This window comes from Dromaius novaehollandiae, chromosome 2, assembly GCF_036370855.1.
Source record: "Dromaius novaehollandiae isolate bDroNov1 chromosome 2, bDroNov1.hap1, whole genome shotgun sequence".
Classification (NCBI taxonomy): Eukaryota; Metazoa; Chordata; class Aves; order Casuariiformes; family Dromaiidae; genus Dromaius; species Dromaius novaehollandiae.
The window spans coordinates 28,158,406-28,174,848 of NC_088099.1; the positions used below are offsets into that span (position 1 = coordinate 28,158,406).

At 40.0% G+C, this 16,443-nt stretch overlaps 1 protein-coding gene across 1 annotated transcript in view; it reads right to left on the reverse strand.

Moving 5' to 3' along the window:
• The window catches only part of COL6A6 (collagen type VI alpha 6 chain), a 61,224-nt gene extending 45,033 nt beyond the window's left edge, over positions 1 to 16,191 (reverse strand). The window contains exons 1-9 of the mRNA XM_064505455.1: positions 16,124 to 16,191; positions 14,745 to 14,830; positions 12,068 to 12,655; positions 9,913 to 10,509; positions 8,621 to 9,244; positions 6,936 to 7,487; positions 5,542 to 6,090; positions 4,507 to 5,091; positions 1,913 to 2,488 (exon numbers count right to left, since the gene is read on the reverse strand). Of these exons, the coding sequence (XP_064361525.1) occupies positions 1,913 to 2,488; positions 4,507 to 5,091; positions 5,542 to 6,090; positions 6,936 to 7,487; positions 8,621 to 9,244; positions 9,913 to 10,509; positions 12,068 to 12,655; positions 14,745 to 14,830; positions 16,124 to 16,191 (4,225 nt within the window). The remainder of the gene's footprint in view (positions 1 to 1,912; positions 2,489 to 4,506; positions 5,092 to 5,541; positions 6,091 to 6,935; positions 7,488 to 8,620; positions 9,245 to 9,912; positions 10,510 to 12,067; positions 12,656 to 14,744; positions 14,831 to 16,123) is intronic.
• Positions 16,192 to 16,443: the final 252 nt, after the last annotated feature.

Here is a 16,443-nt window from a genome sequence, read left to right on the forward strand (position 1 = left end):
GGAGGAGGGTGAATTTATTACAGGAGAGAAGGTTGGTGAATACAGGTAAACAGAAGACAGAGGCCAAGATAAAACAGGTTTCACAAGGAAATTTGTCATTGTTTTATGAGACGAATTTATCCGGAACTTAAAAATAAATATGTAATATCAGTGAGATTAAACCCAATATGTTTTCCTCAACTTTTTCTCTCTCTAAACAACTGTGCCTGTATATATCAAGCTTACTGCTACATCTCCTATTAAATCTCCCTGTCCTCTGGCCCTGAAACAACAGGAGGTGCTACTGCATCAGCCATGGTCCTGCTGTTCCATGGCAGTGCACCCCATTTGCCCAGCAACAGTCTCTGCCTCTGTTTTTGGAAGCCAGAGGATGCCTTGTCAGCTGGAAGCGCGCTCAACTCCAGATGGGAGAAAGGGGGGTGGGGTGGTACAGAGTTTACTCTGATAGAGGCCCAGCTGTTCTTCTCTCTGAAAATTGTCATCCATGAAAACCACCTGAGCAGAGAACGTTCAAACAAGCAGCAGCTCCCAGCTTTGGCAGGCAAGGCTCATCTCTTCATTTCGCCTCCAACGCCCCGGCGAACCAGAGGCCGGTTTTGATGTGCTTAAGAACTCACAGGCCCAGGGTGCAGCAGAGGCAAAGCCTCCTTCACCTGGTTGGTTGTTGTTACAGAAGGCCTCCAGCAAGCAGTGTGATCACCACAATGTGCCTTTCTGACAGCGGGTTTATGATCACTAAGGGAATGAAACCTGGAAAGCTGGGGAGTTTTAGAGCATGTATCCAACATATGTAAACTATCATATATATAGTGAAAGTACAGGGAAGACAACACAAAGGTTTAAAGGACAGTCACAACCCCTATGAGAATGGAAACACAGGAAGGACAGAGAGAGAGAACTGCTCCAGCATTGTCTCTTCCTCTTGCTCCCAGGCAATGCCATCCACTTACCCACAGCAAGTCACCCTCACCTTCAATAGAGGAAGAACTCAGCTTTTTGATTTGTCATTCACTACATGTTTCTCTTGCAACTTTGAAAACAGATCTACACTTTATCTTTTACTACATAACTGGCATGAGTACCTTAGAATTTTAAAGACCAGGGCGTGCGTGTTTCTTGCTCCAACCTTCCCACGCAACAAGGTGATTGATATTGCAACACCAAATCAGATTAAACTCAGATACAATAGCATCTGACATCTGATAAAAGTCACTGCATTAATCAAAGGTACATCTGATCCTTTATTTCCTTTCGGGTTGGGAGCCTCTCAGTCTGTGGAGTATCCTTGGAACAGTAACCAAACTGCTGTTACCACCAGGAAGACATAGTAGGAGATGTCACATTCTGTTTCCTGTATAAAGAGAGCCTTTTGCTAGGGTCTCAGCATTGTTGTGGATTTGCTCTTCACACCTTGCCAGCACCTCCCACCCTGCAGGCTGGATTTTCCCACACAGTCTCTCTGCAGTGTCTTTCTGTTGGAAAGAAGTTTTGTCAACAGCTGCCGCTGACAGTCCCAATGAAGCAATAAGATCAGATTCAGCTGTAAAGGACTCAAAGTTAGGTTTTTGAAGATTTTTAAATGCTGCTAAATTGGCCATTTTCTCTTTTGTGATCAGGACATCTAGGGTGCCTCTGCTCTGGCTCCTTTTAGACACTGAGGAGTTATGATATGAGTGCTAGATGTGACACACTGTCTCACTTCAGAAGCCATTTACTATAGCAAAGAGTATAATGGTTCTTGACTCAATTAAGGTGTGAGCCAAGAAAGTTGCAAGGCTGAGTAACCTGAGCAGAGCTCTTTGGCAAAACAGTTGCATTGCTTCCAAGCTAGCTCAGGTACCTTTACCAGGGACTGTATGCAGCCATATGGATACACATTCTTATATACCCCCAAAAAGTTTATGTTGCTTACCCTGGCTAGGAGGATCTCCAGATTCACAGACTTCATCAACAATATTCCTCTTGATCGTTCTCAGTGCATCAAAGTTCTCCACTGTGAACACTCTCCTTGCATCACCAGCTATTCGAAGCAGCTCAAAAGAGTTTATAATCCCTATGCCAACTGCAAAGACATGTATCCCATCACTCCTCAAAGCCAGTGCTGCATCCTCCACCTTGTCAGCAGAGTACCCGTCTGTAATCACAACAAGGTTCTGTGAGACTCCTTGGCTATTGCGGCCTCCGTTGGTGGGCTCAAAAAGGCTCCAGACAAACCTCAGCCCTTTGCCAGTGAACGTAGAAGACTGCAACTGCTCAATGCTGTCAATCTGTTCCTTTATCATGGTGTTAGTATAGAAGTCATTAAGAGAAAATTCTTTTTGAGGGTCTTGGCTGTACTGGACTACCCCAACATGTACTTTGTCCTTAGAAATAACAAAACTGTCGACAATTTCCTTCATGAAGGTCTTCATAATAGAAAAGTTACTTTTTGATATGCTTTCTGACCCATCTATCAAGAATACCAGATCTGCCACTTGATTGCTGCAAACTTAGGGAAGAAGCAGAAAAAAGAAAAAAAAATTAGCAAAAGATGCAACCTTGGCAGTGTTTAGCCTTTTGCTTGTGCTCTTTCATGCAAAATTTTAGTCACATGAGCTATTCACACACAGGCCATTCAAGGCCAATCCATCATTTACCTTACTTCAACCCTTCATCCTTTGTGCAGTAACAACTTTCAAAAGAAATCAGTTCTTTATGCACCATCTAAAAGGCTGGGAGAGACACAAGACAGAACTTATGACTGAAGTCAAACCCTGAGCTGAGGAAGGTCAGACTTTACCTACCAAGGAAGCAAAGTCAGATTAACTACTCCACTCACTGCTCTCTATGCTCTTGCTACCTGAAGGGCCACTGCGAGGAAATATCACTTGAACTGCTTGACTATCATGAAGGAAGACAGTATGTTAGTACCCTTGAAGCTGAAGGAATTCTCACAAGTCATTTTCATTGCAGAAGCAGAGCTACTCAATGTTTTGATTGGCAGCCTCCATTCAAGTTGTCAGAGTGACACTTCACTGGATCTAAAAATTGTTTCTTTGTTAGAGAGAACCTGACAGTGTGTGTTGTGCAACAAGAAAAAATGACAGGATGTAAGAGAAGCCATCTCTTAGAGCAAAATACACCAGGGAAGAGAAATCTTTCTACAGGTGTTGTAGCTGATTTGATAAATGGCAGTTCCAAATAAAATGGGTCCTTCTCCAAGCCCAAAGTGTACTTGATAAGAGACATGCTCGGAAGCATGTGTCAAGGTGGGGAAATCACTCACTTTATACACTCATCACTGAGGGCCACACTTTCAGTAAGTGAAGGCCCTTTGGATTTTCAACAGACAATGTTTTTGCATGTATTGGTTACAGCTCTGGATGCTCTTACTGCAATTTCACATATGCAGTCTTAAGTGGTATTATGATATTTTTCGCTCAACCCAGGTGAACCGCTAAATCTTGAAAATTTCTCTCTCAGAACTTAATTTTTACACAGTACAAATTGTCTACCCAAAAGTCAGACACAAAACTGTAGAAATTATTAGAAGCTCTCGGAGAAATCACAACGAAGAGTACAGAAGAAAAGTGTTTTCATTAAGAATGTACAAAGCTTTCAAACGGACAGTTCTGGTGTAAGCCTGACTAGAGGAAAGTTTTTATTTCCCATAGAGCCACAGTGCCTCCCTGTGCCCCGGCAGTACAAGAATTTGTCTTTTTCATTTTGCTCAAAAAGAGTGAAGCAAAAGTTTTAACTCAGTAGCATTCCCCTGTTGGGATGTAACGGAGCAACATCTGAATGACATATCCTATCTATTCTAACACTTCAGGAAATGCACAAGGCATCACTGCACAGAATCCTGTTCATTTGGGTGACTATGGGAAAGAAATCGGAAAAGGGAAGTGAGTGGAGAGGAGCAAGAAACTGTCTTTGAAGATTAAATCCAGCAACTTCAACCTCATTTCTGTCTATAGATCAAAAAAAACCAGTTGATTCTGCCCCATAACATCTTTCTATGCAGGGGAAAACATCATCTCTTCTCAAATGAACCTTTAAGAATAAGCTAGTAACACTGACATTGCAAACTGCACGTCTTCTAGACAGAAGAGAAGAGAAATAAGAAGGGTAGAAGAGGGCACACAGATATAGAACCCCCCCTCTTGAAGGGGGCCTCTGTATAACAGGGGACACAGGTTCCCACTGAAGTGGAAAGTGCTGCATTCATAAGAAACTTTCCCTATTATGTGTGGAGGAAAAATAGTCAAGAAAACTTAAATGATATCTGCCTCCATTTACCAGCGTAAGCAACCTCTTGAAAATAATTGATGGAAGCACATCAGTAGAAGGCATCTTTTGGGATTAAATCTTGACACATTCTATATTTCGAACAGGGAACTGTCTCTAAACTTTTCCACCCATCCTCCCATTGTCTCCACAGACTATTTTAAATACTGTTCCTGTTTTGAACAGCCTGCACCAGCTAAAGAAAAAGACAAAATAGCTCTGTTCAAAAGTGTCCTTTACCTGGCTGAGATTTCTCACACACTATCTGCATAAGGTTTTTGTGTATGCTTTCCAGTGAGTCATAGCTCTGTGCAAAGAATAATCTTTCTTCATCTCCAGTAATCTCTTGAAGTTCTGCTCTGCTTGCTGTGCTCACTCCAACAGCAACTAAATTGATTCCATCTTCCTTCAAAGCTCTTACGGCTGCAGGAAGGTCGGCTCTATCCGATGGTACAGTTGGTTCATCAGTAATAAGAACAAGGATCCTAGTGACAGCAAGAGAAGATGCACGCCCACCATAGTTCACACCAAATCTCTGCCTGGCAAAGCTCAAAGCTCTTGCTGTGAAGGGCTGGCCTTGCAGAGGCTTCAAGTTGAATATTGCTTCTCTGATCTGAGACTTGGAGAAGTATGAATTAAGTGAGAAATGCACCTCCTGTTTGGAGCTATACACTGAAACACCAAACTGAACTTTGTCCACTCCAACCACTGAGGCATTAACTACTGCTTCCATGAGACGCTGCACATTCTTGAACTGCAGGTCTGTAATGCCAGATGATCCATGCACTACAAACATGATATCAGCAACTTCTGCCCTTTTGCACACTGTTATAAGTGGAAACAGAGGAAACAAAGAAACAAAGAAACAAGGTTATAAAATTCTGTCTCTCCCTCCCCCATTCTTGTGTAGGGATTTTTGTTCCCACATTCCAGCTGAAACCAGAAAGTACAGAGACACTGAGAAAACCTAAACAGAAATGCTCAGGTGTTTTCCCTAAGAAAAAAGGAAAATATTTACCTATCTGCTCCTGATGAAAAGAATGAGATTATAGCCTACCAAAAAAAAAAAAAAAAAAAAAAAACAAAAAACATACAAACACACAGTTCTGATACCATGTTTCATGCCACTGTAACTGAGTATTATCACGGTGGAGAGACATGTTAGATTCCATCATAAATATGGAAAGCAAAACCTGTCCTTGTAAAGACTTCACAAGAAAAATGACAAAAGGGATCTAAAGAGAACATACGAAGTGGGTTACCACCATCACTTACAATTTTCTAGATTGCAAATTTCAAAGAGAATCTGCTTTTCCAGGAAATTAAGGTTATTCTCAAAGAACACTTTGTCTTGAGTGCCAGAAATCTCCACAAGCTGGGAATTGTTTGCCTGGAGCATGTCAATGGCATAGATGGTGATACCTTTGTCCCGTATGGACCTGGCTGGGGTTTTCACTGGATCTTGGGATTCCCCATCAGTGATCACTATTAGGTACTGTTTTAATTCAGGACGCCCTCCCCTATATTGGTCAAAGTAAGAGGCAGCAAAGGTCAGCGCTTTCCCGGTAAGTGTTCTGGATTTAATCTGCTTCATTTCTTGAATAGCTCTCTGTAGATCACTCATGGTGCTGTATCTGTCAAGCTGGAACTCTTCTCTTATTTCAGAGCTGAACTGCAGCAAGCCGATTCGAACATTATCAAGCCCAACATCCATTTTGGTCACAAATGACTGCAAGAAATCCTTCACCTTCTGAAACTCAGCTGGACGAATACTCCCTGAGCTGTCCACCAGGAAAACAATGTCAGCTCTTAAATTCTTACAGACTAAGAAATAAAAGAGAAAAGAATAGGTTAATACCACAGATCTCTTCTCACCTGCACTTTTAACATCTTAGTTGCATCGACATCCAACAAACAGTGAATGACAGAACAGACAGACAGATTTGTCCCCAGCAGATCTGCCCGAAAGAATTAAATCCAGATAAAAAACAGTAAATTTAATAGCTAACATATAAACAAAGGCTGGAGACTACTGGAGATAATGCCTTTGTTAGTCATATATGACCCCTATTGAACCAGTGAGTGTGTTTCAAGAGAGAGAATTCTTCCGCTTGACACATAATCAGATTCCTCCAAGACAGTAAGTATGTGGTGCAGTAAGGGATGCACATGATCACTGGGAAGAATACTCTGCACATGTCAGAAAAACATTCCATGACTTAGGTACTGAAAATCAGAATCTATCTCCCTGTGAAAGACAATGTCCTGCAATGCTTAAACTACTCATCTGTTTAGAACTACAAGGATCCTGGTGTTAGACTGTAGGCAATTCAGGACAGGCGTTACCACTGTGTTCCATATCTGTTCTCACAAAATGGGACTGGCGCATGCCAAAACGTAAGTACTTAGATTTCTACGCTTGGGCACTTTAAGGAATTTCAACTGCTCTTATTTAGATTCATTTCATTTTGTTCAGTGATTGGTGAAAACTGTACCTTGAAAGAGGGTAACCTAACCTTGACCTGGCAGTGTGAGATCACCCACGCACAAATTCCCAGTTATTTCTGCTTATGTAGCAATATCCTCTTCAGTATAACCAAAATTGTACGAGCACATTCTAATACTAGGTGTTTGGAAGGGATTCAGCTGTGCTGAGGAGAAGCTCTTACCATTTGTTGAACAGATATCTCGCACAATGTCATGTTTAATAAGCTTCAAGGAATCGAAGTTGTTCACAAAGAATATTCTGTCTTTTGTTTCTGCTATTTCTGCCAGCTCTTTCTGAACGGCCTTCTTGACGCCAATGGCATATATAACAATCTCCTGTTGCCTCAGCTCTTTTGCTGCCTGATTCACCTTATCTTGGGATTGACCATCTGTAATCACTATCAGGATCTGTGGAACATTTTCCCTGGCAGCCATTTTGAAGAGACTTTTCATAGACCTTAAAGCATTTCCAGTTTGGGTGCCTCCACCTATTTGATCAATATTCCTAATTGCCTCTGTTAACTTGGTCATTTGGTTATGCTGGCCAATCACGAATTCTGTCCTTGACTTGTCTGAATACTGAACCACGCCAAAGCGAACACTGCTGGCACCAACATGAAACATCCTGATCATCTCATTCATGAATGTTTTCATGTCTTCGAAATCAGATGGATATATGCTGCCAGAGCCATCAATCAAGAAATAAATGTCAGCTTCCTCTGTATCCACACAACCTAATTAGCAAAAAAAAAAAAAAAAAAAAAAAAAAAAAAAAAATTGACACTTCAAGGAGGAGTGAGAAAATTACTTAATTACATTCCAATCCCCAAAATAAGTCATTAAACATCAAAAGTAATATTTGGCTTGAGAAAAGCCCTTCAGTCTGAAAGCCTGTATAATCTTGGATGTTCAAGAGATTAGATTAGAGATGATCAAACTTCTCTACACCAATAAAATGTGTCAAGACAACAAAATGGAAGAATGAAACCTGTTATTGCTGGCACTGGATAACAAAAAGATAACAAGTGTGGTGGGATAGCAATCAGGACTGGAATAAAGGTATTAAAGGTTATGAACTGTTTGAGAAACATGGAAATAAAAATAAACATGGCGGGGTACAGTAGCAATGTGACAGCCTGTAAATACAAAAAAGAGAAAAAAATGAACACAGTTAGAAACAAAGCTACTTTGAGAATGGCAAAATAGGCTTTTGGGGGACAAACTCAGTACAATGTAATTATGAATAAATAAATACTACCAGGATTTATATCATTATGAGACTAGCTTCCCAGAGCAAACTGTTAATAATGGCATGGCTCAGCTATTCCTGGAGGTGACAGATGACAGTGTACTTCACTAGTCACAAAACTTGGAGGCAATATCAGCCAGGACATGATTTTGGTAAGCACAAAGAAAATTAGGGTAGAGATGTCATAGAAAATAGCCTGGATTCAAGTAACTGAGAAATGATCCTATTTAATTTTAACGGAAGACGTAGAGGTACATTCATTTATGGGATTTTAAAGAACAAATGCTATTAAGTTGTAAGAATTAGTATGGACAATTAACCTGAAGAATCCAAGGACCTGAATATGAGGGAGACTGGGAATTTGCTAAAGTGGAAGGGTCAAAGGCCTCCTGACATGCCTATCCCTGGCAGGGCAGGAATATGCAGGGGACAGTTCCAAGCATGGCATATCTTGCCTTCAGGCTAACGGTGTCTCCATCCTCACCAGAACTCTACAAGCCTCACTAAAACCTTTCTGAATCTTATTTTCCTCCTGCATTAAGTGCAGAAGGGGCACATGTCTGCATCAAGCCTAGCAGCACAACATATTTAAATGGGAATTATATATGTACTTCTTACCTTCTTTCAGACTCTGCAATTGTAATGGGTGTACAAAGGTTTTTGTTACAATCTCGTTACAAAGGGTTTTTTTTATTTTCCATCCAATATTTGACAGCTGTAGAAAAAACTTCAGGCTGATGACGTGTTTCCTTGGGGGATAAGTTGCAATTTTATCAAGCTTGCTACTCTCTGTGATATTCTGGATGCCCACAGCATAGACAGTAACACCTTTACGCCTTAATTTAGATGCTGGTTCAGTGTAGTCATCCAAGGATTGGCCATCGGTGATAACCACAGCAATTTGCTGCACTCCTTGTTTTTCCCTGCTACCTGCTTCTTGAGTAAAAACCTTCTTCCTCAGGAATTCAATAGCTACTCCAGTGTATGCTTGTCCACCTCGATACGGTAAGTTCTTCAGGTAGTTCAGGATTTCTGATTTGTCCCTGAATGTGTCCAGGGTGAACTCTAGCCTTGGTTCATTACTGTATAGCACTAACCCAACTCTTACATTGCTTGAGCCAATATCCAGGGCATTAACAATTTTTAACAGAAAGGCCCTAATCAGCTGGAAGTTTTTTGACCCAACTTTGCTGGATTCATCCACAAGAAACACAATATCTGCAATAGTCGCACTGGAACACACTAAAAGCAAAGTAAATAAAAGGAAGATAAGATTAATGTAGATCACACTGTGGGATAATTGGTCGGTACAGTTGGAGCAAGTCGTTCAAAAAAAGGATCATATGCAAGACAGTGCTACAATAAGACATCGAATCTAAATCCCTGTCGGCCTTAACAGCTGAGATTTTTATATTGATATTCATGGTAAAAGACAGCCCTGAAATAAACACTAGATTTTCAATCCCTTCTTGTCCACACTGCAAGGAATTCTGCAAGACAAATACCTTTTCTCACTCTCCTGCAGAGTGACTGCTAATCAAAACACCCCAGGACATTTGGGAAGTCGTTCTGTGGTTAAATACAAACTCTCCTATGGCCATTTTCCAGAAACAAAATTTAGGCAAAGTTGTTGCCTCAGTTAGAACAGCCAATTTCACTACAGCCAACCCCTCAAAAGCAAAGTCCTGTTCCTCTCAGTTAAAACAACTAAATGCTAAACTGTGCATGGGCAAGTATTGCCTCAAGACAGCAAAAGGTGGTAAATATTTTGCCAATTCAACAACTCTGTAAAACACAATCAGCTGTTTTCACTCTGCTCTTCCCTCACAGCTACCTGAGAAGTTGCTCTGGATTACTGATGGGTTAGAAGTTACTCAGGCTGCTGTTTTTTCTCTGGTGATACACCATACCTGCTGGCACACTTGGATCAAGGTCATAAAGCTTCTGAACAGCTTCCATATCACTGACAACATTTTGCTGCACGAGATCAATACTCTCTTCTTCATAAATCTGGTAAGCCATGGTGGAGGGGGCTCTCACCTTTGCTTCTTCCCTATCAGAGTTTCCAACATCAACTGAGACAACTTTTACCCCCATCTCTTGTAGCGCCCAAGTTGCCTCCATGATATCATCTCTGGATCCAGAGGGTGTGATGACCACTACAATTTGTGGAGTGCCTTCACTGAGCCGGCTTCCAGCACTATCAATGAAAAAAGTTTCCTGCAAGAACTCCAGGGCACTTCCATTCTGCAAGGAGCCTCCAGCAAATGCAACACTGTGCTGAATGTGGTCAAGTACCTCTTCTTTATTTTCATATGTGTTCAGTAAAAACTCCACCTGTCCTATCCCGCTAAACTGGGCTAAGCCAATGCTGTACTTGTTAAGCCCAACATCTAGCTGGCTGACTATCTGGGAGATGAAATGTTTTGCTTCCTCAAAAGTTGAAGGTGTCATATTCTCAGTGGAGTCAATAAGGAAAATAACATCAGCATATTGTTTTGCAAATGCTGCAGAGAGGAAAAAAAATGTGATAAATGAGTTGCAGAAAGGAATACTGTCAACCTATACTCAGACTTGGCTTTAAACATAAGCTAAACTGCAATTGCAAATATTTTCTTGATCTCCACAATTTTAAGCTTAAGCTTCAGTTTTAAGTCTACATCATACCATTAAACATGCGATATAATTGCTATAACTTTATGTCTTACCAAACTAAGCAAAGACCTCTAGTGAAACTAATTCTGCCAAAAGTGTCTTAAAAAAAAATTTGGAGAAACTCTACATCTGACACTACTTAGAGAGTTTCATCTTCCTCCCATCTAATCTTCTACTTGTGACTATGGGAATGAGATTGCATGCTTTATCATTCCCTTCTTGTGATATTCCACTAAACAAGGTCTTCTACATCACCATTAGAATCTAGTTTGCATCTAAGAATTGGATCCATCTAAGCACTTCAGAATATATTCATCTTCATAACAACCCCATAAGAAGTTGTTTCAATGGGCAGACAGTTCCTTTGAAAATATTGGAGGAGGCACTATAACATGAACAAAGTGATTCTAGCTTCTCCTATACTCAAAGGAAAGAGATATGCATTTCCAAAGGGCAATTCAGATGCTAGGCAAATGAAAGTGGGCCTAAATGCACCCTTCAATGTAGCACAGCTTATGGTGAAGAAGGGGATTAAGGCCAAGTGCCTAACTAGCAGCATAATCTCTAATGTCTTATCTTTCCTTTTTTGATCAGCCAGTTGAGAAACTAGTGGTGGACCCTGACCCCTGAAATACCAGAAAAAAAATCATTTAATTTTTAAACACAGTTACATTATATTTTAAACATTTGTAACTGTTTTTAAACCACCCAAATCTTGCTTTGATTTTAATTTTACTCCCAAGCCTCTTCTATATCCCTCCCTCCTTCACCATTCACCAATGACAGATAGTCTTTGATAAAACAGGGACAACACACTTTCTGTGAATTGCGCTGCTCAGAAAATGTATGGAAAGGATGGGAAAACATGGCTTCCCTCATTTTTGCTACTCCTAGAACATGAGGGAAAAGTCACCAATTCAGAGTTGGGGTTTTTTTTAAGAATTAAATAAGTATCATCAAAGACAGCTTGATCAAGACATAATTTTCTGTCAAACTGTTAGGTGAAGGTGACGTCAAAACAAAAGAAAACATTTTCTATGAAAAGGTTCAACTAGCTCTAACGAGATAGAACTGAATGTACTTCACAAACTGTGAGTCTGACCCTGATTTTCTTTTCAATAACCTAAGGCTCTGATGACAGAAAGCACCAAGCATAAGCTTATCATCATATTTTAACAATTAAACCTTCCTGACTTCAACACAGACAATTAAATACATGTTAAAAAGAATGGGGATGTCATCCTGAACTGGGACCTGCCTCAAAATTAACCTTATTGTTTTCAATGGAGTTACATGATGGAAACACTGGTGTAAACCACATCAGAATCAGGATCGCCTTTCTACACCTTATTTTCATAATTACTTAGTACAAACAACTGAAACAGCACCAGTATAAGGACAACTTCTCACCTTCTATCTGGCTTTCAATTGCAAAGCAAAAGTTTCCCAAGAGTCTTGTGGAGAGGTCTTGAAGATCATCAGAATTACCAATGCTATACAGAAATTTATTAAAAGGTTTGCTGGCTATTTGCTGCAGCTCAGCTTTATTCTGGACACCAATTGCAACAACATAGATAGAGATGCCTCTCTCTCTCAGTTTCCTGGCAGGCCCTTCAACTTCATCACTGGATTCTCCATCAGTGATTAGAATGGCTATCTGTGGGACGTAATCCTTAGCTCTGCTACCAGCAGATTCAGTGAAATACACCGTATTGACAAAATCCAGAGCTGTCCCTGTGTAAGTTTCTCCCCTCCTATATGGCAAATCTTCAATCTGCTTCAGCACATCGCTTTTCAATGAATACTGATTCAGCAAGAATACTCGGTAAATCTCATCACTATATTGTGCCAGCCCAACTCGGATCGCATCAAGGCCAACATCAAGGTTTGAAACCAAAGTGGAGAGGAAATCCTTCACCTTCTGAAAGTTTTCCTGGTCAGTGCTTGTTGATGTATCCACTAGAAAGACAATGTCTGCCAAAGTGGCTTTTCTGCAAGCTGCTCAAGAAAGATGATATAAAAGAATGAATTACTATTAATTGTTTCTTCTCCAGCTTTTTTTTTAAATCAGCAAAGAAGAACCAACTGTCCTTTGTCAACCAACACTGAAACAGTTTTCAAACTGAATTTTACATATTATTATTATTCATGAAATAAATTATAACTGTGCTCCAAGTTTCTGCCTTTTCCTTCCTCCCCTCACCTTCCCCTCCATCCCATTATCATTTTAAAGGCAGACAGGTACTCAGAGTTTATTACAGTTATTAGGTGATATTACTGAAAGCTAGTTAAAAATATATTAAATACACATGAAGTTAAAGCCCATATTTTGGCAAAACACTGCAATTCCATGTAGTTTGCCTATGAATAGCAAAAATAAAATAAGAAAAATAAAAAAAGGAAGGAAAAAAGGGTTCTTTCAGAACATATCATGGACAACCTGGGTGACTGGTCCAGCTACCTCCTCTACCATAGTACAAAGCACCTGTAGAATATTGTGAGAGGGTTCCTGAAGAGCAGCAAAATCTTCCACTTCATAGACATACTTATCAGCTGGCTCACTGGCTATTTCTTCAAGCTCAGACAAAGCAGCATCTTTAATGCCTATGGCATACATTGTGACTCCTGCATCTTTGACTGCTGTGGTTGGGTTTTGAACATTATCTTAAGCCTGTCCATGCATTAGCACCACAGCAATCTGGGGAATCCCTTCTTTCTTTCAGCTGCCTGCACCTACTATAAAGTGATTTTCTAGCATGAACTGGAGGCTCTGTCCAGTTTTGGCACCCCCTGCAGCCCCTCTTTTGTATTGTAATTTCTGTATCTTCTGTAAGATATCTTACTTATTATAGTAAGTGTTCAACAAGAACTCAGTGTGTGGCACATCACTGTACTGAATCATACCAACATGGATTTTGTCTTCCCCAATATCAAAGCCATTGACCATAGTGTACAAGAAGCTTTGCATGATCTTGAAGGTCATTGTCCCTACGCTCCAGGATCCTTCTATGAGGAAGATGATTTCTGCCATGGAAGCTTCCCTGCAGACTGAAGAAACATTCTTTAACTTTCCTGTTTCCCGAAAAAGGTAATTTCACCTCCTGTTTGTTTTTCAGAATCCAAAATCTATCAGCCTTTTACAAAAAAATCCTTCTATCTAGCCTCGTAAATTCTTGGTATTCATTAGTTCATCCTTTCCCTCCATTCATCATACAGATGGGCTGAGACTATGTCCATCTGCAACTCCATTCTTATGCAGAGGAGAGAGACTGAACTCACGTCAGCACAATTTCCATATACAGCCTTCTCATAAGAACTAGTATGCAGTCAATGCATACAGTAATTGCTCTACACACTTCTGTAACTAAACTACAGCAATAAGAATGCGTTGACCTGCTGTCAAGTAAGCTCAAGGGGAAAAGTTACTCGTGCAATTTGAGCCCACACTGCAAGCACATATTATTAATAAAAGTATTTATTAGCTTGGAAAAAATCACACTGGCTTGAACAGGAGGACTAAACACATTTGTCTGTAGTAAATACAGGGCTCACATTTCCACACCTCTCAAAAGTATACAACATGACTTGGACAAGGGTGAAATAGTCATGATTTCCCCAAAACTGACAGACATGAAGGAAATGTTCTGCAACTGGACAGAATACTTCCTCAAGCACATTCTCCAAAACTGACTACCAAAATGAAAAGGGTGAGCCCTGTAACATATCTTGCACTTGGCAGTCTTGCAAATAACACCTGATTTGGGCAGCAAAATTTTTAGAGAGGACAATATGAAGTGTGTATTTAATTTAAGAGTTTTTCATCGTTTTTGAAAATACAGAACATCAGCATACATTAACAACAAAAAACTTTAATGAGCCGTTCCAATTAACTTTGCTTGTTTTAGGACACCTCTCCTATTTTAGTTTAAATACATGCTTCCTAAAAACATATCATAGCATCTCTAATTATACAAAGAATAAACTGTTGCCAGTTTTTCATCTCTCTCTAGCATTGGGTATAAATAGGAAAAAAGGAATTTTTCTGTTGATTTTAATGTGAAAAAGAGCCATTTCTTCAGTGGATTACCAGTCTGCTGTGCATCTATAGAGCAGCAGGTGGTTGCAAAGAGAAGAATAAGAAGTGTTTTCCAGTCATCCATGTTGAGAATATCCCTAGAAAAAGAAACAAAGCCAGTGAGAAATACAGAGTATAACTTTCTTTGAAGCAATTTTTTAATTGTGGGAGAAAACAGTAAGTGCATTTTAATCATTGATGTTTTCTAGTTGCACACAACTTAACATAGTGCTTTAAATTCATATTTTCTTCCCTCAGTGTGTAACAGAGAGCCTTTGACCATGGAGCCATTACAATTTAACACTGATGTACAGGATATACCCAAAGTGAACTGTTAATGCTCTCTTCTCACACAATCATGCTCTGTTCTCACTGATTCATACAGCTATATTTACAATGATCAAAAATTAAACTGAAAGCAAGCTGTTCACAATGTAAGATTAATGGGCGCTATGCTTCTCAGGTTCTCTAGCCTTGAATCTCCTCATACACCCATCTATTTAAAAGAAAACTTCAGTGATGGCCTCTATATAAATTAGGCATAGATGATAAGAACAGGGATTCCTTTAGAAATGAAATATGCTTGCTGGCCAACAGCAAAGACACTTGCTGTATTAACATGCCCAAAACTAATGCTAATGGAAATAGAAATGAAAAAATCTCTCTCAGCAAGAAAGTACAAAATTAAGCAATATATTGAGCACAGGCATTCTAAAAAATGGAGAAAGATATAGTTTGGGAAAACTTTTCAATTGTAGAACATATGTACCCTAAATAGCTTAAAGAATAAAAAGAAATAACGAGCTAGAGCCTTGGAGGCTGAGCATGAAAGGATACATGAACATGAAAACATTTCATATGTTTTTCTCCAAGTTGCTGATGTTCTCTCTTCTATCTGACTGGTTCCAGCTGCTTCTCCCCTAATTCCACCCTCACAGTCTGTCCCAAACAAAACTGAGCTGTACAGCACAAAGCACAGAATGTTACCAGATGGAAGGAAACACTCTTGACAAAATCCATGAATACAAAGGCCAAATACTTCTCTGTGGTGACATGAATAGCAAAGAACCAGGCTGGTTGGGTCTGTCTAGCAGGGATGATAAGAAAACCAAGTGCAGTGCTTATTAGTTCTACAACCTTCAGTTATTAAGTATTTAAAATAGATGAGTAAAAGATACTGTTGCTGCATTTCAGCCTGACAAGTCTTTCCCTCACCAGCCCTGCATAGCCCCTTCTTCAGGGCTTCCCACAGTGGAGTAGGAAAGGTCCCGAAGCTTTCCATGTGCAGTATTTGAGGCACTCTAGTGACATGCTCAAAATTCTGTGCAAGACCCCCATCACTTTTTTCAGGGATACAGCTTTGCCACTAAAATTTCTTTGCCCAGACTTACAAGACATCACTCTTGGCACTAGATGAAAGCTGGGGTACACAAAAGACGTTGCCAAGTGGTCTTAACATGTTTACAGTTCCATGAAAGTGGTGGTGCAGGATACTTTGTAATACAGTACAGATATTGCTGCTTCAAAAAAGTACATGGTTAAATGCCATAGCATTTATGAAATAAAAATTTCTTGCGCCTCAAATAACGGCAGATGAGTGCTGAAGCTATTAACCAAAGGGCAGTAAGCACTCCCCTACAAATAATTTTCTGGCTGCTTAATTCATCCTTAGCTTTCTCCTATTACAGACTAGAAGAAATTGCAGGACTGA